Below are 24,580 nucleotides of genomic sequence, written 5' to 3'. Positions count from 1 at the left end.
TCTGCCGCCTGGAGGGTAAAGGCCAAGGAGGGAGGAAGAGGGAGTCCTCTCAGCACTCAGGGTGCAGATGTCCTGCTCTCAGTGTTGCAGGCTATCCCCTGCCCAGCGATCCTTGGGACTTTTTCTCCAGGCAGTGACCTAGGGTGCGAACCCAGGATGGAGGTAGAGGTGGGAAGAGCACTTGTTCAGGAGGATGGGGAAGAGGAGGACCTAGAAATCAGTGACTACCATATGTTTCTGAAGGATTGGTTCCTGAGCTATTTGAAGAGTTGCTGGTAAAAATCAGATGGGTTCTTAGCTTTCTTCATTGCTAAATTAAGATTTGGCTTTCACAAGTGAGCTACGCCTTCTGCCGCACTTCGTTTGCTTTTCAGCTTTCTTCTTTCTTCTTTTTTTTTACCTATACAGGTAGAGTTACAGACAGTGAGAGAGGGAGACAGAGAGAAAAGTCTTCCTTCCATTGGTTCACTCCCCAAATGACCGCAATGGCTGGAGCTGCACCAATCCAAGGCCAGGAGCCAGGTGCTTCCTCCTGGTCTCCCATGGGGTGCAGGGCCCAAGCACTTGGGCCATCCTCCACTGCCTTCCCGGGCCACAGCAGAGAGCTGGACTGGAAGAGGGGCAACCAGGACTAGAACCGGTACCCATATGGGATGCTGGCACCGCAGGCGGAGGATTAACCTACTGCACCACGGCGCGGGCCCCTGCTTTTCAGCTTTCACTTTCTGTCTGTATGTGTATGGCTGTTTTCTTCTTTCTCATTCTCCACACCTTTGAGGGACCACATCTTTAAAATGAACCCCCTTGGGATGGGTGTTTGGTGCAGTAGGTAAGATGCTGCTTAGGATGCCTGCATCCCGTGTTAGAGAGCCTGGGTTAGAATCCTCACTCCAATTCCAGTTCCAGCTTTCTGCTAATGTACACCCTGGGAGGAAGGAGGTGATGGCCCAAGATTTAGATTGAGTTCCGGGCTCCTGTTTTCAGCTTGGCCCAACTCCAGCTATTTGTGGGCATTTGGGAAGTGAAACACTGGATAAAAGATCTCTCTATCTCTCTCTGTCTCTGTCTCTTTGCCTTTCAAATAAATAAAAATTAAAAATTAAAAAATTTTTAAAACCCTTAACTATAGCTTTAGAGAGGTTTCTGGAAGGAGTACAATTAGATGCTTGCATTCAATGTACTATTTCTCTCCCCAGAAGTTCAGGCTAAATCTCAAAACCTGCCTAAGTCTCCAATTAATACCTGATCAATATATATATTAGTATTAGGGTTATTAGTACACAGTGAGATTGCCTTAGGGCTGATTCAGAGGAGCCCCTGGCCTGGGTATCATATTTTGGGACTCAACTGCAGTCCTTTGGGGCACCAATCCCCACAAACTGGGAACAGCAACCTTGACAACAGCCCATACAGAGGACTTGCAAGAATGACAGAGAAGCCTTTATTTAAGACACTTTACTGCCATCTGCTGGGAACCTGATAAAATAATTACAGACCAACCATGACAAATGACAGGCATCCCTAGGAACTGGGCAACACTGCCTAGAAGCCACCTGCACAGATATGAACAAATCTAGACTGTGCCAGGATGTGGAAGATAAAAAAGAACAAATGATGAATCCAAACTTTCAGTTACAAGTTAGAAGGAACTGTGTCTGGCACCTGACTTAAACAGGGAACTGATTTCCTAACAGAAAAAATTCTTATAACTGCTCATCTAAATCTAGTTTATAAGAGTAAAATGAAAATTGACTTTGGTAGGTTAGATTGAAAATTTAAGTACTAGTTTTCATTTTAGTAATATGTCTTGATATTCAAATAACTATTTTTAAAAGACATTTATTTATTAGGAAGTCAGAATCACAAAGAGAGAGGGAGAAAGAGAGAGGGAGAGAGTCAGAGAGAGAGAGAGAGAGAGAGATCGATCGATCTTCCACTCACTGGTGAACCTCCCAAATAAATGCAATGGCCGGGGCTGTACCAGGCCAAAGCCAGAAGCCTGGAGATTATTTCAGGTTTCCCACATGGCCGGCTGGGGCCCAAGGACTTGGGCCATCTTCCACTGCTTTCTCAGGTGCATTAGCAGGGAACTGGATTGGAAGTTGAACAGTTGGGACTTGAACTGACACCCATGTGGAATGCCAGCATTGCCACAATGCCAGTCCCTAAATAATTTTAAAAAGAACATTAGAAATGTGTTCAAAAGTAGCTCAAATGTTTGCATTCAATTAGCTAATGAATGCAAGCCTCTTCTTTGTAATGGACAAGCCTGATTAGGCTGGGTTGGTAGTTCTGTTATAACTTGTTTTAAAATGTTAATGTTCCACCACAACTGATACACATTGTGATAGATAACACAGATTTTTGTGTTTTTTACCTCGAATTTCATTTGTAATAAACACTAGTTCCTGTAACCATGTTCCATATGGTTTTAAATAACTCTCCTTCTAACACGAAACAATAAATTTATAAACTATTCTGGGCCAGCGCCGCGGCTCACTAGGCTAATCCTCCACCTGCAGCGCCAGCACCCTGGGTTCTAGTCCCGGTCGGGGCGCCGGATTCTGTCCCGGTTGCTCCTCTTCCAGTCCAGCTCTCTGCTGTGGCCAGGGTGTGCAGTGGAGGATGGCCCAGGTCCTTGGGCCCTGCACCCGCATGGGAGATCAGGAGGAAGCACCTGGCTCCTGGCTTCCGATCCGCGCAGCGCCGGCCATAATGGCCATTTGGGGGTTGAACCAACAGAAGGAAGACCTTTCTTTCTTTCTGTCTCTCTCTCTGTCTAACTCTGCCTGTCAAAAAAAAAAAAAAAATTAAAAAACTATTCTGATGCCACTACCACAAGTAAATTTTTGGATTTTTTTCAAAGTAAAATGTTATATCATTATATATTTTATTTCTACTATTTTTTAAGTGTCACCAACCATGTATTCCAAACTCCTCTCTTCTCCTAAGCCCAGTAATTTTTAGGATTGTATATAATCCTTATAGCAGAACTGACTGAATATGTCTAATTTATTGTACATTCAAGTCCCTTCTTCTTGAATATTATCACCCATTTACCATGTGTATCTTACAGAACCAGATCTCAAGGAATAAATATACTAGCTCACGGTTTTTAAGAAAACCCCAAAGTACCCAACCAAAAGCCTTGAGAAACACTATTCCAGAGTCTTTTTTAACTTAATTACCCATAATGCTTTTGATAATTCTTGAGCTCCTTCTACCTTCCCTCAAACTATATATATATATATATATATATATTTAACGGAATCTATTGATCATGGAATACAAATATAAAGGTTAAGTAAACATATACATTAATTTAATAGTTATTCTAAGTACTGAATGCTCCCATACACAAGCATTATTTATCAGCATTTTTATTGCATTACATAAAAAGGATGTATTTCTTATAATATTAAATCTTTGTTACTCATATATCCCTTCTCTCAATATTATTATCATCTTGAATTTTTATAGAAGATTCTACATCTTGAAGGCATTTTCACAAATTATCTAAATACTTGTAATACTGTTTTGGGATTAAAAAGAGTCATCACTAGTTTGCACATATGAAAGTTAGAACTGAAGCTAATTTAGTCTCAGAGTATCAGGTTTAAAGCTAAAGGGTGAATAAGCAATATTCTTTAACAATTTTGATCAAAAGTATTATCCTTTATAATAATTTTATACATGCCACGGAGAGGATATTCTGTTTTTAACATTCCTTTTCTTCAAAAAGTTTCTTCAAATTTTTATCTTAGGATAATTAACTTAACAAAGGATGAGTATAAAGTTGGCTTTTCCTCAAAATCTTTCCAATTTGGTTTCCTTTTTTGGTGTTTTTTAAAAAAGTTTCTGTTTGACATCTTCATTCCAGACTTTTGAGTGACTGGCTTTGACAAGAGAATTCTGAATAGCTGGCTTTGACACTGAAAAACTTTTGATATATTCTTTCCTATGGCATACTAATGTATTAGAGGGGTACTATGTTAAATCACAATTTTAATATATTTATCAAATGTCTCTGAGGAATCTACAATAAAATAGTTTATGATGACAGTCACAGACTTTTAAAAACCTAGACACTGTGTATGTAAGACCATGAGGAACGTTGTGGGTTACTCATGGTATAATGAAATAGAGGCGTGAAATCTCGGCAGCCTTCAGTTACCAGATTTTTTATTCTGAATTTATAAATTAGAATCTCAACTTTCTATTTGGCATTATGAATGCTTGGCTTTTTAAAAAATTTAACCAGCTTTATGGTCTTATTTATGTTGTTACCTGCAAACAAGTATTCTTACTCATTTCACACCGTTTGGACAAGAAAACACGTGCCTGACCAGAATGCTGAAGAAGAGTAACAGGGCAGACGTTTGGCCCAGGGATTCTGCTGTCTGCATACCACATTGAAGTGCCTGATCCCAGCTTCCTGCTCAGGCAGACCCTGGGAGGCACTGGTGGTGGCTCAAGTATCTGTCACCCGCATGGGAGACCCTGGCTGAATTCAAGGTTCCCAGCTCAGGCCTCAGCCAGAAGCCACTGTACCTATTTGGCAAGTGAACCAGTAGATAGGATATCTATCTGCCTCCTTGCTCTCAAACAAATTTTTCTTTTAAACATGTAAGCATGCTTATTTATTTATTTATTTATTCAACAGGTAGAATTACAGACAGTGAGAGAGAGAGAGAGAAAGGTCTTCCTTCCGTTGGTTCATTCCCCAAATGGCTACAACGGCTGGAGATGTGCCGATCCAAAGCCAGGAGCCAGGTGCTTCCTCCTGGTCTCCCATGCAGGTGAGGGGCCCAAGCACTTGGGTCATCCTCCACTGCTATCCCAGGCCACAGCAGAGAGCTGGACCGGAAGAGAAGCAGCCAGGACTAGAACCCCGGTGCCCACATGGGATGCCGGCACCACAGGCATTAACCTAGTATGTCACAGCATGGGCCTCTCAAACAATTATTTTTAAAAATGTAATGAACACATTGCTGCCACCAACCAGGCAGTAATCAATATGAAGTAATAGTGAGACATTTTCTTTCACAAAGGTGTAGTTCATAAAAAAATTCTGTCCACTGTTCAGCTTTCACCTTTCTCCCTTTTCAGAGCTCTTCCAAATTATTTGACAGCTTTGTTTTTTAAGAAAAATTGAATGCATAGGTTACATTTACATTGAAAATGAGTATTTACCAATTCTAGTTTATGCGGTCAATTAACATACCTTCCTCTATTGTTTGCATACAAATAACTCTACCATTCAAAGAACTAATTTCTTTTTTAAATTTCAGCAAGTCATCCTTTGCATGGTTTGAATTTAAATCATCTTTTGGGGAATAAATTAAAATATGGATATTGTCACCAGAGGAAAACAGATTTTTCCCCACAGCTTATATTTCTGGAAATGTTACCTTAGACATGATATTCATGTGCCTTAATAACTCATTTTCAGTGGAAAAAATATGGCAAAACAAAATGTGGGGCAATTTTAGTACCTTCTCACTGCTGAATGTGAGAGTCTGAGACCTATCAAAGTAGATTCTGTACCTATGCACCGTTCTTCTATTAGCGTTTGACTCCGCGTGCTCATTTAAAACTCCAATTCTGCATTCCCATCCTTCTTCTCTCATCCTTTCTCTGCTGGTGCCTTTTCATCTTCTTAAGCTCTACATGTTGAGCCAGGCCCTCACTCTTTAGCCTTCTTTCACCAACACATATTCCCCTAGGGATCTCATTCAGTCCCAAGGCTGGATACATCCTCTGTTTGACAAAGGCCTGCCCTGTACTTTGAGACGCACAGATCTGACATATTTTCACTTGGGTGTCTAATAATGATATGGTATTAATCAAAGAGATAGAATTAGGCTCATGAGCTAGAGACCATGCCTCCTCCCCCCCCCCCCCAATTCCACCTGTATATGCCCACCTGCCAATCAGACTATATAACCGCTCCCCTTTTGGAAGCAAATAAAAGGCTTGGAGTGCCCAGGGCCTGCCGCTGTTTTGGCTGTGTGCCCTGCTATTTGCAGTCAGTCCTGCCCGTGTGGTTTTTCTCTCCACGTGGCTCTGGCTGTGAACGCCTGCACGTGGCCCCAGATCTGCTCCCTGCCTGGTGTGGAACTCCCGATTCACCTTTCTGACCACCCTCTCCCTTAAATAAAGCCCTCATGTTCTTGTGTATTTCCCTCACTTCCCCTGATAAAGTCTGAGTTTTACCATGCTGGCTGCCTCGTCGATGTCTAAATTCAGGATGCTTCTCGAAGCTTGAGACAAGAATCGGAAATACTAATCTTGGCTCATAGTTAGATGATATTATATGGCGACCATGAAGGGTCTTATTAATATTTGTTCAATTTGTTCAAAGCCGGACAACACAGGAATGGACTTTCTAATGGCTTCATGTGGCTTCTAAGTTCTGAAAATCTTTCTGCATCCCACCCCTCTTCTCTTAGCATTCGCAGCTTCCTTCACTGGCGACTGCACAGTCTAGTCCCTCGGCAAACATGCACGCGAGGTTTTGCTTCAGGTGCCTTTGTTTATTTTTTTTTATTTTTTATTTTTATTTTTTATTTTTTGACAGGCAGAGTGGACAGTGAGAGAGACAGAGAGAAAGGTCTTCCTTTTGCCGTTGGTTCACCCTCCAATGGCCGCCGCGGCTGGCGTGCTGCGGCCGGCGCACCGCGCTGATCCGAAGCCAGGAGCCAGGAGCCAGGTGCTTTTCCTGGTCTCCCATGGGGTGCAGGGCCCAAGCACCTGGGCCATCCTCCACTGCACTCCCTGGCCACAGCAAAGAGCTGGCCTGGAAGAGGGGCAACCGGGAGAGAATCCGGCGCCCCGACCGGGACTAGAACCTGATGTGCCTGCCGACGCCGCAAGGCGGAGCATTAGCCTAGTGAGCTGCAGCGCCAGCCGCCTTTGGTTTTACGAACGACAGAGCTCAGGCAGTTTTTCAGCTTTCTCTCAGCGCTCCTGGTTTTGGAGCTGTAAAAATGCAAGGACGGATTCTTTTGGTATTTCTTGTTTCGGGAGAATGGGATATTAGCGTTAATGGGATTTGGGCAGAAAGGTAGGAGAGAGATTTTAGTGGAGGACCAGTTTGTGAGAGTTTGTCGAAATACAGAAATTCCCAAGTTGCCTGTAATATGTTCTTAAGGATTTGCGAAGATTAAAACAAAACTGTTTCTCAGAATGGATTTAGGGTTACTGGACAATTGCCTTGCCTCAGGCATGCTTTCAATCGGTGATTTTGGGTGTGGGAACAGGTCTTGTTGCCTAGAAACCTTTTAGCAACAGGAAGGCAGAACCCTAAAAATGGCAGACTCCACTTCCTGCAGTGGAGGGTGGGACTTCCATGCCAAGATGGTGGCCTCCATCAGAAACATGTGGTTGCCAAGATGGAGGCCCCAGGGAAGGACAGGGGATCACCAAGATGGCAGCCCCCATGGGAACTTCTGCCCTTACTGGCCACATGCTGCATACCTGATTAGGGAGTAACTTTTTATTATAGCCTTTTTAGGTTATAGCTTGTTACTGGGGTTTCAACACTGGTTTATTATTTTAATTTTTTGTTTTGGCTTTATGCTGGCTCTTTTGGTCTCATGAGGTTCGGTATCTCATGCACAGTGGGCCTTCCATTGATTTCTTCTTGGACCAGGTGGCTTTCTTTTTGACCTTCTGAGATTTGGTACTTCAGGAGTGACATGGCAGTCTGGAATGGCATTTCTCAAACCAAGCAGTGTTTTATTTTTGGTATGGTTTTAGCTTTACCATAACAAATTTTTTTTTGTTTAAATCCCACTGTGGGTATAGTAACTCTGGGATGCCAAATTATTTGTTAATCGCGTGTTCAGATACAACTGGGCCCAAGCTCAGTCCTTTCTACTTCCTGTTTCCCCAGGTTAGGAGGTGATTCAACTATGGTAGCTCTCTATGTAGCTTGGATACACCTTTAGTTTATATACTTAATAACTGGGAGACCCCTAAGCTAGATGGTATTACTAAAGAAAAGTTGATTTCTCTCTGCAATACTGTGTAGTCAAGGTATAGGTTGGGAAATGGTGGAACATAGCCAATAAATGGCACTCTTCATTCTAATGTCATTTCAGAACTTGACTTGTATTGCAGAAAACAGCAAGAATGGTAAGAAGTTGCTTGTGAACAGGCCTTTATGGCATTATATCAACATTTCAATCCCAAAAGGAGGGTTGGGCTATACCTTGCCTCTTCTATCCAAAAAGAAAATAAGCAACCAGTAGGTGTAATGGATGATCCATTACTGACTGCTTCTCAGCTACCACAGTCTCAACCTGCTGTGACACCAGAGTCATCTCAAAGAGTGCTGGATCCCCTTCTGTGACTTCTAAGCCTGGCCTTTTGCCTACCTCCCCAAGGCCTCCTCCTTTTAACCCTTCCTGCCCCCCACCAGAGGGCAATCTCACTGGGGTTACTAGGAGTGGAGCTTCCAATCAACAGACAGGAGGGACGCGCCGTCCCTTGAGAGAAGTAGCCAGTGGAACAGGGACCATTAGAATACATGTCCCCTTCATTCTATCTGAAAACAAAAGACAGGGAGACTTTCAGAAGATCCTACTATAGGAGTTATAAGCCCTAACCTTAGCTTATGACCTTAATTGGAATGACAGACATCTTATTTTATCTACTTGTATGGCTGAAGAAAAGCAGCATATTTAGATAGAAGCTCAGACACGTGCTGATGAGATATCAGTTCAGTATCCTGGCAATTTTGCTGTGGAGGCCCCAGCAGTCCTGGATACTACACGTGAATGAAATTAACAAAAGGGGGAATCAGGTTCAAAGCTGCAAGACCATATGGTCTCATGCTTACTGTAGGTGGAGTTGAGGAAATGTATTATAAAACTTATAAACTATAATAAAATCAAAGAGATAGCACAAGGTCCGTATGAGAATTCAGATATGTTCCAGGCATGATTAATAGAAGCAATAAAGAAATATATCAACTTAGATCCTGAATCTCAAGTAGGGCAGATTTACCTTGGTACATATTTCATTATGTAATCAGCACCAGATATTAGAAAAAAAGCTTCCAAAACTAGCCATGAGCCCTCAAACCCCCATGAGCCAATTGGTAGAAATGACATTTCAAGTGTTTAACAATAGGGATGAGTCTACATCCTTCAGTATCCCCTTAAGATTAAGGGTCTGGAATCTCTGAGGAGGAAATGATATGGTGTTAGTATTGGGCTCATGAGCTGAAGACCATGACCCACCCTTGCCCCCACCTGATCTCACCTGTATCCACCTTTGCCTGCCAATCAGACTACATAACCACTCCATTACTTGGAAGAGATTTATTATCAACCTTAGGTGCTTCCTTAAGTTAACTTCCCCTATATTTAAATCATTTGTTATGATGTTAGCAAATATTGAGGCAGTTCCTAGTTTAGATAATATTCCTGCTGAAATAAAATAAAGAGTAGATTCCTGGACGGGCTACACATGCTGTGGCTCTCAAGTTTTTCTTAAAGGATAAGACTGTGTTTCCTCATCAGTGCTAGTGTCCAATAAAGCCAGAAGCTAGAAGGGGACTCTAATCAATAAATTTCTCAAAGATGGACTGTTGGTCCCATTCCAGTCTCCCTGTAATACTCTTATATTGCCTGTTTTAAGGCCGAATGGGGAATATAGGATAGTTCAAAACCTCAGGGCAGTTAATTAGGCAGTTATTCCAACTCATCCTATTGTGCCAAATCCTTATACTATATATTGACATAAATGCCTGAAGGGATCTCGTGGTATACAGTTTTAGACCTAAAGAAGGGTTTCTTCTGTATCCCGTTAAGTTCAGAATTTCAGTTTTTATTTGCCTTTGAATGGACTGACCCAGTTTCAGGTGTAACTCAGCAATATGCACAGACTGTCCTCCCCCAAAGGTTCTGGAACAGCCAGCACCTGTTTGGTAATGCACTTGGCAAAGGAACTCAGGGGATTACAGCTAAAGAATGGAGCAATCTTATAATATGTAGATGATATTCTCTTCTGCAGCCCATCCAAGGAGGACTCACTCAGCTGAAAATACCATCAGGTTTTGAACTTCCTGGCTAAGTGAGGATACAAAGTTTCCTCAACAAAAGCTCAGGTTTCTAAACAAGAGGTAGACTACCTGGGATATGTTCTAGCCCCAGGAAAGCGTGCTCTTTCAGTCAAGAGAAAGGAAGCTGTGTTATGTATAAGGTCACCACAGACTAAAAAGCAGGGAATGGCAGGATTCTGTAGAATAAGGATTCCACGATTTAGATTAATAGCCAAGCCTTCATAATGAAGCTTTAAAAGGCCCTGACACAGACCCACTTTGCTGGACAAGGGCGTTACACAAGTCAGTGCAAAGAAGTAAACAGCTTTTAACAGAAGCCCCAGCACTGGGAATTCCTGATAACCTGAGTAGGCCATTTACCCTGTTTATAGCAGAGAAACAGGGGGTCGCTATAGAAGTACTGACTCAGAAGTTGGGTCCACTGCCACGACCAGTGGCCTGTTTTTCTGAACAGCTAGATTCAGTGGTTACAGGGTGGCCTGCATGCTTAAGGGCTATTGCTGCTACAGCACTCTTGGTGGAGGAAGCCACCAAGCTGACTTTAGGCCAGCCACTTTAAGTTCACACTCCACACCAGCTACAAGGGGTACTGGAAGTTAAAGGACGTCAATGGTTAACAGAAGGACATCTCACAAAATATCAGGATCTACTGTTAGATTCATCTGAGATAACTTAAGGTGTGCCAGGTCCTCAACCCAGCAACTCTGTTGCCACCTGAGGGCACTGGAGAATTAACTCATTCTTGTATATTCTTGTGGTATGGTATACTAATACCATATAACTATAGAACAGGTATATTCTAGTAGACCTGACCTAAACGAGGTGAGCCTTTGGAGAGTACAGATGTTGAGTGGTTTACTGATGGCAGTAGCTACATGAAAGAAGGAATCAGGCAGTACTGTAGCTTTTGGAAGTAGCTGTCATTCACTGTAAGGGACATCAGAAGGGAGACAACTATGTTAGCAAGGGAAATGCACTAGCAGATAAAACAGAAAACTAGTGGCTGGAAATGGCTCTAATACCTCAACCTGTAGCAACGACTAAGGAAGCTCCCTATACCAAGTCTGAGACTGAATGGGCCCAACAGCAGGGTTATACTAAAGATGATAATGGAGGTAGATTCTGGATCATAAGGTTATGGTCCCAATGGCCTCTCAATGGAAAATTACTAAGGAGATGCATGACTCTACCTACCTCGGAAGAGAAGCTTTAATGCAACTCATCTTCCAAGTGTTTGCAGGTAAAGGACTAAATGCTGTTGAAAGGGAGGTAACTTATCCTTGCCCACTGGATTAAAAATACCTCTGGGGGTCACGTAAAACCACCTCCCTTATTGACTCTTGTGCAGAGGAGGGGAACATACCCAGGTGAAGATTGCAGACTGATTGCACCAATGTGTAACTATGAATATCTTCTAGCTTTTACCAATTCTTTCAGAGGATGGACAGAAGCCTTCCCAACTCAAACAGAAGAAGCACGCAAGGTTTCCAAGGCCTTACTGAAGGACATTGTGCCATGCTTTGGACTCTCACAGTCACTCCAGAGTGACAATGGACCTTCATTTGTATCTAAAATAACTCGACAGTCTTCACAGGTGAACTCGAAAGACACATCTGATTATTCCTGTGAGCTAATCGAAGATCTTAAATACCTCTTCAAAAAGCAAAAAGATAAGTAAAGCTTTTGCTTTCGTCGCATCAAGAATGTTGCACTTTCAGGCAGACATGCTGTACTTCTCTCTTCTTTGGATTCTGTCTCCTTAGTGAGATCTCCTATAATGATTGAAAGTACTTGTGAGCCACATGAAGCTCATTTTAAAACCTGACCACAGCTCTGGGTAATTTGGCCTACACTTCAGGCCAGCTTTTACAACAAGTACTTACATCAGTGGACACTCTATCCTAAGGCAGTTATGGACGACAGACGGGCCTTGGAATATATACTAATAGAACAAGGAAGAAGAATGTGTGCGGTGATTAATGGAATCTGCCACCTTTACTCGAACAGTAGCATGTTCACTGAAAAAGATATTAGAAGTCTCTATGCTCAGGATAAATGGTTTTATAATCTGCATAAGGGTAGCCTATCACCACCATCTGGGAGTTTACAGGATATGTTCTTGCCATCTTAACGGGCACTCCACTTGCAATTTGTTTTGTTCCAGTTTAGCTTATGCTGACTGATAAACTTGTATGTTTCAGAACTCAACGACTTCTGAGAGTAATGATGTCCGTGCAGAGGACACAGCCATTGGCGGTGACAGAGTACTCCAGCTCTGTCATTCATTAGATGAGATAGGAAGATGTTTCCAGACCAAGGACAGATAGGGCCTGAGCCCTGATCAACAGGAAGCAGCTGTAGAAGATATGATGCGTCTACGCGTTTCAGCATCCTCTTAAGATTAAAGGTCAAGAATCTCTGAGTGGGGAATGATATGGTATTAATCAAGGAGAAAGAATTAGGCTCATGAGCTGGAGACCAGGCTCCCCACCCCCGGCCCTACCTGATCTCACCTGTACACACCCACCCAATCAGATTACGTAACCACTCCCTTTTTGAAAGCAAATAAAAGGCTTGGAGTGCCCATGGCCCACTGCTGTTTTGCTTGTGCACCATGCTATTCACAGTCACTCCTGCCCGTGTGGTTTTTCTCTCCACGTGGCTCTGGCTGTGAATGCCTGCACGTGGCCCCAGATCTGCTCCCTGCCTGGTGTGGAACTCCCGGTTCACCTTTCTGACCACCCTCTCCCTTAAATAAAGCCCTCATGTTCCTGTGTATTTCTCTTACTTCCCCAAATAAATTCTAAGTTTTTCCATGTTGCCTGCCTTGTCTATGTCTAAATTGAGGAAGCTTCTCGAAGCTTGAGACAAGAACTCGAAATATTAATCTTGGGTCATAGTTAGACGACATCAGTAAGATCCTCAAGCTTAACGTGTGAAAAACTGAGCTCCTGGGCACCCACTGTTTTCTCCCCTAGTCTTCCCGATCTTCCCCCTTTGTTTCTGTAGCTGTTCTAGTCAACCTTCTCACCCATTCTGTTTCTTACCTCCTATATTTAATCCATTAAGCAAATTCTGATGTCTATTTTCAAATATATCTATGAACTGCTTATTTCTCAGTCCTTGCACCATTACCATTCTGGCACAAGCTGCTATCATCTCTCGTCAAGATTATTGTACCAACATCCTAGCTGGTCTCTAAATTCCCATTTTTGTATCCTAGCTCCTAATTCAAGAGCCAGTGGCTCCCCATCTCACAGAGTGAAGGGTAAAGACTTTACGATGACCTGCGAGACACCTTCATGATCTGGTCACTCTCTCCCCATGTTCATTATACTCCGGCCTCACTGACTTCTAAGCTATTCATGGAATATTCCAAATATATTCTCACTTAATACCAGCTGTTTCTGCAGGCACAAATCTGCACCTTCAGGTGTCTATATCCTCTACTCCCACACTTTTAACCATCATTCTTCAAGTATCAGTGAGGCCATCCTTGGTCACATGAGCTAAATTATACTCCCTTGATATTTCCTATCCCTGTTCACTAATTTTCTTTTTTTTACTTTGTACTATCACCATCCAAATAGCATGATTTAATTTATTATTCTTACTTATTGTCTATGGTTTCTCAATAGAATGTAAGCTCTAAGGAAGGAGAAATTTTCGTCTGTATTTTTCACTGCTAATCCTGAGAACCTGGAACAGCATCTGATATACAGTTGGTTCTCAGTAACTACTGGCTGCATAAATGAATGGTATTTGAAAAGCAAAAAATAAATAAAATCCATACAATGCAACAGGCCACAATAATGCATGGATAGTCATCCATAAATTTCCTTGGTTATAAAATGTATGCATATGTCTGCTTGACAGGAGGTGATGCAGGGAATTCAACAATTTTTTTTTTTTCAAATGAATCTGATATTTTTATTGAAATTACCTAAGTAGGGGCTGGCACTGTGGTGCAGTGGGTTAATGCCCTGGTCTGAAGAGCCAGCATGGTTCAAGACCCAGCTGCTCCTCTTCCGATCCAGCTCTCTTTGTGGCCTGCAAAAGCATTAGAAGATGGCCCAAGTCCTTGGGCCCCTGCACTTGCAAGGGAGACCCAGAAGAAGCTCCTGGCTCCTGGCTTCAGAATGGTGCAGCTCTGGCCGTTGCGGCCAATTGGGGAGTGAACCATCAGATGGAAGACCTTTCTCTCTCTAACTCTCCTCTCTCTGTGTAACTCTAACTTTCAAATAAATAAATAAATCTTAAAAAAAAAAGAAATTACTTAAGTAATACTACAAACATTCGATAAAAGCTTGAAGTGTTAACTGCTTTCTCCCATCTTATTTATACTGCTAGTTTCATTCAGTAGTGAATTAAAAGACAGGGGAGGAGAATTTCAATAGAATAACTCATTTGTAGGGTGAATAAAAAATAGCTTCTTAGGTCTATTGGAGAAATCATGTTTGAAACTTATATCCTTTTTTTTTTTTTTTTTTTTTTTTTTGACAGGCAGAGTGGACAGTAAAAGAGAGAGAGACAGAAAGAAAGGTCTTCCTTTTCTGTTTGTTCACCCCACAATGGCCGCTCTGGCAGGTGCACTGCGGCCAGCGCACTGTGCTGATCCGAAGGCAGGAGCCAGGTGCTTCTCCTGGTCTCCCATGGGGTGCAGGGCCCAAGCACTTGGGCCATCCTCCACTGCACTCCCGGGCCACAGCAGAGAGCTGGCCTGGAAGAGGGGCAACTGGGACAGAATCCGGTGCCCCGACCGGGACTAGAACCCGGTGCACTGGCGCCGCAGGCGGAGGATTAGCCTAGTGAGCCATGGCGCCAGCCTGAAACTTATATCCTCTTAAAAGTCCTGTCATGAATGGATGACATTCTGGTTAACTATTAAATTATCTCCTACAAAAAGAAGACAGGAAACAATTATTCGTGGGATAGCATCTTTTCCCAAAAAGTATGTTCTGATATGATTACTTTTTGAAGGCTCTGCCAGTAGTATATCTATCAAATTCAGTGCCAGAAGAAATACAGGGGGCCAGTTAGTGAATTGCTGTAGGTCTTAAGAGAGACACAATAGAGTTATAGGAATCAGTGTTCCTTCACTACTATTGGCACGCTATGATTGGTCAACTTAGTCAGGTATTCTGCTACCTTTCTTCTTTTATCTCCATTCCTTTCATCAATTTTATCCTAACGTAATCACTCAGTCACTCAAATATTTATGGAGTGTCTATTGTCCTTTTCACAGGCAAACTTCTCAAAGGAGTTATATCTGCTTGCCGTTTCAGTCTTCTCACTCACGCTATCTTCTCAACCCATTTGCACGGCCTCGGCTACCACATACCACTACAACTGCCGTCCATAAACTCACCAGAAACCTCAAGGTCACTAAATTCAATGATTTGCTTAGGCTTCATCCCAGTTTCTCTCTCAATAGCATATTCAGTAACATACAATAAAGTTGACTATAATTCCTAATTCTTTACTATGCCCACCATGATACTCAATTTAGATCACTTACTTGACACTATGACCTAGCTTCTGGCTTTTTTCCTCCATATTTCCCTTTAAATGTAACATACACACAGAAAGTGCCAAAATCATTCATGTATAGCTCGATAAATCATCACAAAGTAGGCACACCTGCGCAACCACTGCACACGTCACAGGAAGAACATCACTAGTACTCCAGAAATCTCCTTCATAATCCTCTTGCCTCCTCCCAAAAAGTAAGCACCATCCTGACATCTAACACCACAGTTCAGGTTTGTGTGTCCAGGAGCTTTATACAAACAGCATCACACACTGTGTACCACTCTGTGATTTTTAACATTCTGTTTGAGAGCCCTTTTCTATACAAGATTTCAAAAACACCCTTCTGCATGATTTCTAGAAGCTTTACTGTGTTACCTGACTTGGAACTGATTCTGTGGATGGTATAAGGTAAGACTCAAGTTCTCCCTTACACCTCAGAAAGAAATCTAACTGACCCAGCACCAAAATAAAAAAGACTTCCTTTATCCCACTGCACTACAGGGCCCCTAAGCCCCACAGTGTCCGTGCAGAGGTGGGTCCACTACAGGACTTTCAAATGTGTTTCACTGATCTATTTGCGTATTCTTTCACCAATATATTCCTTTAACCTTTTAGATAGACCCTGACATGATTAGATTAAGTCTTCTCTCCGTTTTCATCTGCCTTTGCTATTCTTGGTCTAAGGCACTTCTACATGAATTCTAGAATCAACTTGCCAATTTGTGTAGGTATAGGGGGAAAGGAAATACCATGCTGGATTTTGATTTTAAAGAAAACTAATAGATAACATAAAATAGACTCTAAAATGTTATACTTTAGCCCTCCATTTATTTAAATATTTTCTAATTTTCTTTTAATTGCTTCTTATGATTCTCTCTATATAAGTCTTTCATATCTCTAATTAGATTTTCCACAGATTTGCTATCTGTGGAATTTGCTATCTGTAATGTTAAAACAAATGGCATATTAAAATTTTTTTCATTTCTGGTTTGTTGCTGGAATCCAGAAATATAACTGATTTTTGTATACTAATTTATATTTTTATTTCTACACGTATTTATCCTATCATCCTAACCGTATAAATAAAACTCCTGAAAGCTGAAGTCTTATCTTACACCTCTTTTCATACTTAGGGACTGGCACAGAATGTTACATATATGGCAACATCTGCCAGCGGGAAATTTTGCCTAAAGACAAATTGCTAGGAGATAAAAACAAATCAACAAAAAGTGATCTAATTCAAGATAAGACTGGCATGTAAGGAAGAATGGCACTGGAAATGATGATAAACTGCCATGAGCCAGGATGACCACCAAACTTGTCAAGAACCAAAGACAGGATAGGCTCTAACCAGACTTTATAGTTTGTTTTGGGCCCAAAATATGGAACATTGTAGAGAGATAGCAACTTGCTATGTAACTCTATCTTCTGTAACAACACTATAATAATTCTCCACAGTATGACTGCACTTCCTCAAAATCCAGACTTTTGTGGGTCAAAGCTTGAATAGCCAAAGGTTCTCTGATGTGGCAAAGGCAGCCATCAACAGAACATTACAAATAAAGAAGCCAAAGGGCCTGAAAGAAGGTGACTCTATGCCAGTTCAATGTATGTGAAGTATAAATGGGCCATAAAATAGCTACACCCAGACAGGTTTTCTGGATAATTTAGGCACACACCTAAACTGGTTTCAATACATGCTAAGAGATACAATAAAAATAAGGTGAGTTGACAATTTTACATCTTCAAATATGACTCCTTAGAGAAAATATTTGTTAACTTGGCTTAATTCTGCAAACAAAACAACTGTTATAGGTTTAAAGAAAAAGAAAAAAAAATCTAATTCTGACCAAGTGTTCCATTTAGAAAACAAAGAAAAAGGCAGAAAGCAGCAAGCAAAGCAAACAAACAAAAAACACAACCAATAAACCCAAACCAAATTCTTATTTTAAAAAACACAACCAAAATCAGAGAATTATCCATTTTGACCATCATGGAGACAATAAATGATTTTGTTCTATCTACCAAATGTCTATGACTAAAAGTCTATGATTTGCTAAGCAAATAATGCTACGATGTAAAGCACCAAAGCACTTTCTATATTTCAAAATCCTTCATTATTTTATTTAATCTTAATTATGTCTAATTATTTAAATAGCCATTGCTAAAAATGAAAATGCCTAATAGAACACATGTGGTAGGAAACATAGAGTCTGTTGCTTTGATAGTGACATGAATTCCTTTAGTATATAACAACTGAAGTGGGACTTCTTTGATTTCTCCCTTCTATCACCCACTTCAACCATTTCCCTGAATATAACTTACGTGGGAAGCCAAATCAGCTTAGCTAAATTAGATTGAACTGGCATTACATTATACAGGACAACATCCGTAACTATGTGAACAGGAGATATTTAAACCACTCAGTATTAAGTTCTACACATACTGGCTCCTCTATAAATCTCAGTATTTCAACAAAATCACCTAATGCTCTTTCAAAACCTAGAAACAAACGATAATCCCAGAAACAACATGTCATCCAACCTGCCAAGACTAAACAGCAAACTTATTAGCACATAAATTCTATCTCTGTAAAGTAACTTTGCTGTCACTCTGTTAAAATAACTGGACTCACTAATGACTGGTAACTCTGAGTTAACATGCCACTGATTTCAACACAGTTACTTAACAAGAAATGCAGGATATCTGTTTTACTGTAATAGTCACTAACAAGTCCATAAATCATCCAATAAAAGCTAGGATTTTCTTTCCTTTTATTAAACTTACCCAGTTTAGTGGCGCCCTCTGGTGGGTACTCAGGAAACTGACCCTCGGAAGGGACGCTGACAGTTCTCCTGAGGCACCGCCCTTTGGTGGAGTCTGCCTGCTGCTCCTGGCCCCCTTCCACAGGTATCTAGTCAACCAAAAGAAAAAGAGATGAAAATTAATAATGAACCCACCTAACAACCTTCTGATTAAACAATGCTTTTAGTTAATGAAGACAGGAGTATATAACAGGCAAAGCAAAACAAAAAATGTAGACATAATGTATATAGAAAGGTAAGGTTTACCAACTCATTTTCAGGAAGTGTTCTCTAAAGAGAAAACCGAAAGATCAGGAAGAGTGAGTATGTAAATTGGCTTACAAGAGGTATGGGCAAGTCATATCCAGGTGTGTGCCTGCTCGAGGAGTTTAGAAAACAAAACACCCACACAAATAAAGATTCTTCTACAGCATGTGTATGTGGCTCACAAGCTCCAGTTCTGCCCGGCGTTCAGTGAAGTTCATGAAACTGTAAGTTAACCAGTAAGACTTATCTTCAGAATTCTTTTTAAAACGAGGATGGGGGGTAGGCATTTGGCCTAGTGATTAAAGAAACCTAAATCCTATCACAGAATACTTGGGTTGATTTCAGATTCTACTTCTTGTTAATGAGCACCCTGGGAGACAGAAGGTGGTCCCTCAAGTGGCTGGGCCTTGCCATTCAAAAATGAGGCCTCTGGATGGAATTCCGGGCTCCTGCTTTTCCATTCTGGTACATGTAAGCATTTGGGACGTGACACAGTGGATAGAAGCCCTCTGTCTCCCTGCCTCTCAAATAAATAAATAATATTAAAGTGAGGCTTTGTTAGATAAAAGTAGTAAAATCAGCCACATTTTCTTCTATTTTAGAATCAAGATATAGATCCAGTTAATACTACATATATAGGTAACATAACACGTTTTCAATGAAACTTGTATGGATACTTGTACAGATACCTTCATCAACGGAAATATTTTCTTCCAAAGATGAGATTGCTTTTATAATCCTAAAAATATTTTTCTGGCATATGTTTAAGACATCAAGTTATTTGCATCTGTGAACTGTGATTGGTAAAAATGATCTCTCTAAGGCGCTGGTACTGAGGCATACTGGATAAAGCCAGACCTGCGATGCTAGCATCCCATATGGGATGTTCCTTTTTTTTTTTTTTTAAGATTTTATTTATTCTTTTGAGAGGCAGAGTTACAGACAGTGAGAGGGACAGACAGAAAGGTCTTCCTTCCGTTGGTTCACTCCCTAAATGGCTGCAACAGCTGGAACTGCACTGATCTGAAGCCAGGAGCCAGGAACTTCCTCCCGGTCCCCAACTCGAATGCAGGGGCCCAGCACTTGGGCCACCTTCTACTGCTTTCCCAGCCCATAGTAGAGAGCTGGATGGGAAGAGGAACAGCTGGGACTAGAACCAGCGCCCATATGGGATGCCGGTGCTGCAGGAGGAGGATTAACCTACTGCGCCATGGCGCCAGCCCCGGGATGTTCCACTTCTGATGCAACTCCCTGCTAATGGCCTGGGAAAAGCAGTGGAAGATGGCCCAAGTGCTTAGGCCCGGGCCCCTGTGACCCATGTGGGAGACCCAGAAGAAGCTCCTGGCTTTGGCCTGCCACAGCTCTGGCCATTGAGGCCATCTGGCAAGTGAACCAGTGGATGGAAGATTCTCCTTCTCTTTTACTCTTCCGCCTGCTCTCTCTGTAGCTCTTTCAAATAAATAATTTTTAAAAAATCTCTAGTAACAATAATTATTTAAAAATTTGCTCAGCAACTTATCATCAAACAGACCTCAAAGAAAAGGATATTGGCAAAATGCCTAATAAAACTAAAGACTCATTTTAAGGAAAGTCAGTGAGATCCAATACAGAAAGACAATTTAACAAAATTAAGAAAAAACTCATAATATGTGGGGAGCAACTCGGACTAGACTGTTACTGGAATTAAGACTTATTCTATGCATCTGCTCTCCCACAATATGGCTCTGGGAGAGGAGTAAACAGCTTCTACCCAGCTGCCTCTCACCAACTTGACAAGCTGCAGGAGCCGCTCCTGATTGGAGGAGAGCGGCGTGCTCGGCGTGTGGGCAGCCGAGTTGGGATTGGCGGAGGAGGACTATAAAGGAGGAGAGAGACGGCATGCACCGGGAACATCTAAGGGGAACACCTGTGCAGCCCCCGAGAAGAGCCGGTGTGCCGCTCCCCTGCGGAAGTGGGGAATGTGGCCAGGGGGAACTGCCCTTCCACGGAGGTGGAAGGGATAGTAGCCAACCCGGGAAGAACCAGCAGCAAACCCGGGGAGGGCCGAGCAGACGAAAGAACAGCGCAGGGTCCTGTGTCGTTCCTCCACGAAGAGGGGGAGCGACATAATGGTGCCGTGACTCGGATATGAAGCCTAGGCAGGGCTTAGTGTTGCTCCTCCACGAAGAGGGGGAGCGACAATAATATGAAGGAGAATTTTAGCAAGACACAGAGATCACCAGAAAGAACAAAACAGAAATCTTGGAAATGAAGATGTTAATAAATGAGAGAAAAAATACACTTGAAAGCTTGACTAACAGTTAGATTGAGTAGAAGAAAGAATATATGAAGTGGAACACAGGTCTTTGTAAATATCCTGCCAGATGATTGACTGATAGACAGCTAAGCAAAAACAATGAGGACAGCCTGAGGTTTATGGAATACCACTAACCTAATAAATATTTGAATTTTGGGGGTGCAACAAGGCAAAGAAAAGGGAAAAAAAGTTGAAAACATAGTTGATAATATAATAGCTGAAACATTCTTCCAACCATGGGAAGTTTATAGACATCCAGGTACAGCAGGGCTAAAGGACTCCCAATATATATGACACCATAGCACAACACCACAACATGTTATAATCAAACTGAAGAAAGCACAAGAAAAGGAATTTTAAAACCTATAAGAGGGGCCAGCATGGTGGCAAGTGGGTAAAGCCGTCACCTGTGGCAACCCATATGGGTGCCAGTTTGAGTCCTGGCTGTTCCATTTCTAATCCAGCTCCCTGCTAATGGCCTGGAAAAAGCAGCAGAAAATGGCTGAAGTGTTTGGGCCCCTGACACCCATGTAGGAGATGTGGAAGGAGCTCCTGGTTTTGCTTGGCCCAGCCCTGGCTGTTGTGGCCATCTGAGGAGCAAACTAGCTGATCTCCATCTCAATCTCAATCTCAATCTTTCTCTCTCTCTCTCTTTAAAATACATAAATCTTTAAAAAAAAAAAAAAGAATCAAACCTTATCAATACAGTAAACCACAAAATAAACAAGGGAAAAAGAAAAGAACATAAGGTACTCAAAAAGAAGAAAACTAACAAAATGGCAGGAATAAGTCTCTTTTTATCAATAATAATCTTGAATACAGATGGAATAAATTCCTCAATTAAAGGTACACATCAGCTGAACAGACGTTGAAAAAGAGATCTAAGAATATGATGACTATAAAAAACTCACTTTGCCACCAAAGACAAACACACATTGAAAGTGAAAGGATGCAAAAAGAATTCTATACAAAAAGGAATAAAAAGCAAGCAGGTGTAGCTATACTTATATCAGACAAAACAGTTGTCAAGAAAAAAACTGTACACTCTAGCCTCAGAATCAGCCCTTAAGGCATTCAGATATGGCTGAAGAGCCCATGAGAGCATTTTAGGCATGGAAAGCCAAGACACTCTGGGGAGAAAAAAAAAAAAAAAAAAGAGGACCTAAATGAAAGATCTCTGCGAGTGAGATCCCAGTGGAAAGAACGGGGCCATCAAGAAAGGAGGTACCTTTCTCTGAAGGGAGGAGAGAACTTCCACTTTGATTATGACCCTGTTGGAATAAGATCAAAGTTGGCGAACCCAAGAGGCTTCCATAGCCTTAGCAACTCATGACTAGAGCCTAGGGAGATTAGTGACGCCATAAACAAGAGTGTCAAATTGTTAAGTCAACAACAGGAGTCACTGTGTACTTACTTTTCATGTGGGATCTGTCCTTAATGTGTTGTCCAATGTGAAGTAATGCTATAACTAGTACGGAAACAGTATTTTTACACTTTGTGTTTCTGTGTGGGTGCAAACTGATGAAATCTTTACTTAATATATACTAAATCGATCTTCTGTATATAAAGATAATTGAAAATGAATCTTGATGTGAATGGAATGGGAGAGGGAGCAGGAGATGGGAGGGGTGCGAGTGGGAGGGAAATTGTGTGTGTGGGGGGAATTAATCCATAAACTATACTTTGGAAATTTATATTTACTAAATAAAAAAAGGAAAATAAGGTAAAAAAAACTGTGTAAAAAGTTAAGTACAGTATATAATTTTTTTTTTGACAGGCAGAGTGGACAGTGAGAGAGAGAGAGAAACAGAGAGAAAGGTCTTCCATTGCCGTTGGTTCACCCTCCAATGGCTGCAGCAGCAGCGTGCTGCAGCCGGCGCACCACGCTGATCCGATGGCAGGAGCCAGGTGCTTCTCCTGGTCTCCCATGGGGTGCAGGGCCCAAGCACTTGGGCCATCCTCCACTGCACTCTCTGGCCACAGCAGAGAGCTGGCCTGGAAGAGGGCAGCCGGGACAGAATACGGCGCCCCGACTGGGACTAGAACCTGGTGTGCCGGCACCACAAGGTGGAGGATTAGCCTATTGAGCCGTGGTACCGGCCAAGTTCAGTATATAATTTTCAAGTATTCAGCTCAAGAAGACAAGGCAGTTATAAATGTATAAGCTCCTAATTTTACAAAATGAACATTATTAGATCTAAATGGAGAAGCTCTGATACAATAATGGGGGACTTCAACACTCCACTTTCTTCAGTGAACAGATGACTTGGGGAAAGAAATCAAGAAAGAAATATTAAAGAATACTAGAGAGCAAATGAACCTAACAGATATTTACAGAACATTTCATCCAACAGCTGCAAAATACACATTCTTATCATAGCATACAGAACATTCTCTAGGGTAGACTATATATTAGGCCACAAAACAAGTCTCAACAAATTTAAAAAAAAAATCAAAATCATATCATGTATCTTCCTGACCACCACAGAACAAAATTAGAAATCAACAACAAAAAAACTTTTATAAGTTATAAAGTAAATGTAGATTTAACATGTTATTGAACAATGAGCCACTAAAGGAATCAAAAGAAAAATTTAAAAATATCCTAAAGCAAATAAAATAGAAACAAAATATACCAAAACTGATGGAGGAAAGTACTAAGTACTAAAAGGGAAATTTACAATAAGGTCCTATATATTTAAAAAAAAAAGTTTTAATTAGTAGAAGGAAAGAAATAGATCAGAGCAGAAAAACAAAATGAGAGACTATGGCCGGTGCCGCAGCTCACTAGGCTAATCCTCCACCTAGCGGTGCCTGCACACTGGGTTCTAGTCCCGGTCAGGGCGCCGGATTCTGTCCCCGTTGCCCCTCTTCCAGGCCAGCTCTCTGCTGTGGCCCGGGAGTGCAGTGGAGGATGGCCCAAATCCTTGGGCCCTACACCCCATGGCAGACCAGGAGAAGCACCTGGCTCCTGCCTTTGGATCAGCGCAGTGTGCTGGCCACAGTGTGCCGGCCGCAGCGTGCCGGCCGCAGCATGCCAGCCGTGGCAGCCATTGGAGGGTGAACCAATGGCAAAAGGAAGACCTTTCTCTCTGTCTCTCTCTCTCTCACTGTCCACTCGGCCTGTCAAAAAAAAAAAAAAAAAAAAAAAAAAAAAAAAAAAAGAGAGAGAGAGAGAGAGAGAGAGACTAAAAACAATACAAAAGATCAATGAAACAAGCAGTTGCTCTTTTGAAGATAAGCAAAATTGACAAACCTTTAGCTAGAGTAACGGCAAAAAAGAGAAGACAACAAAACAAAAATGAAATTAAAGATGAAAAAGGAGACAATACAACTGAAACAACAAAACAAAAGGATCATCAGGGACTATTACAATTAATGACATGCCAACAAATTGGAAAACCTAGAAAAAACAGCTAAGTATCTAGATACCTAAAGCCTGCTAAAATTAAATTATGAAGACACAGAAAAAGTTAAATGACCAATAACAGGTAATGAGAATGAATCAAAAATGAAATATCCCAACAAAAACTCAGGATCTGATGATTTCAATGTTGAATTCCACCAAACTTTTAAGGAAGAATTAATACCAAACCTCAAACTATTTTG

General features: G+C 41.6%; 1 protein-coding gene across 7 annotated transcripts in view; it reads right to left on the bottom strand.

Moving 5' to 3' along the window:
- RASAL2 (RAS protein activator like 2) overlaps positions 1-24,580 on the bottom strand; it is a 419,600-nt gene that overhangs the window by 197,198 nt on the left and 197,822 nt on the right. For all 7 annotated transcript variants that reach the window (XM_051856990.2, XM_051856991.2, XM_051856992.2 and 4 more), the window contains exon 3: positions 18,392-18,518. In XM_051856990.2, coding sequence (XP_051712950.2) covers positions 18,392-18,518 — 127 coding nt within the window. The remainder of the gene's footprint in view (positions 1-18,391; positions 18,519-24,580) is intronic.

The sequence above is a fragment of the Oryctolagus cuniculus genome, chromosome 7 (genome assembly GCF_964237555.1).
Source record: "Oryctolagus cuniculus chromosome 7, mOryCun1.1, whole genome shotgun sequence".
Lineage (NCBI taxonomy): Eukaryota > Metazoa > Chordata > Mammalia > Lagomorpha > Leporidae > Oryctolagus > Oryctolagus cuniculus.
This window is presented reverse-complemented; position numbering and strand designations above follow the sequence as displayed.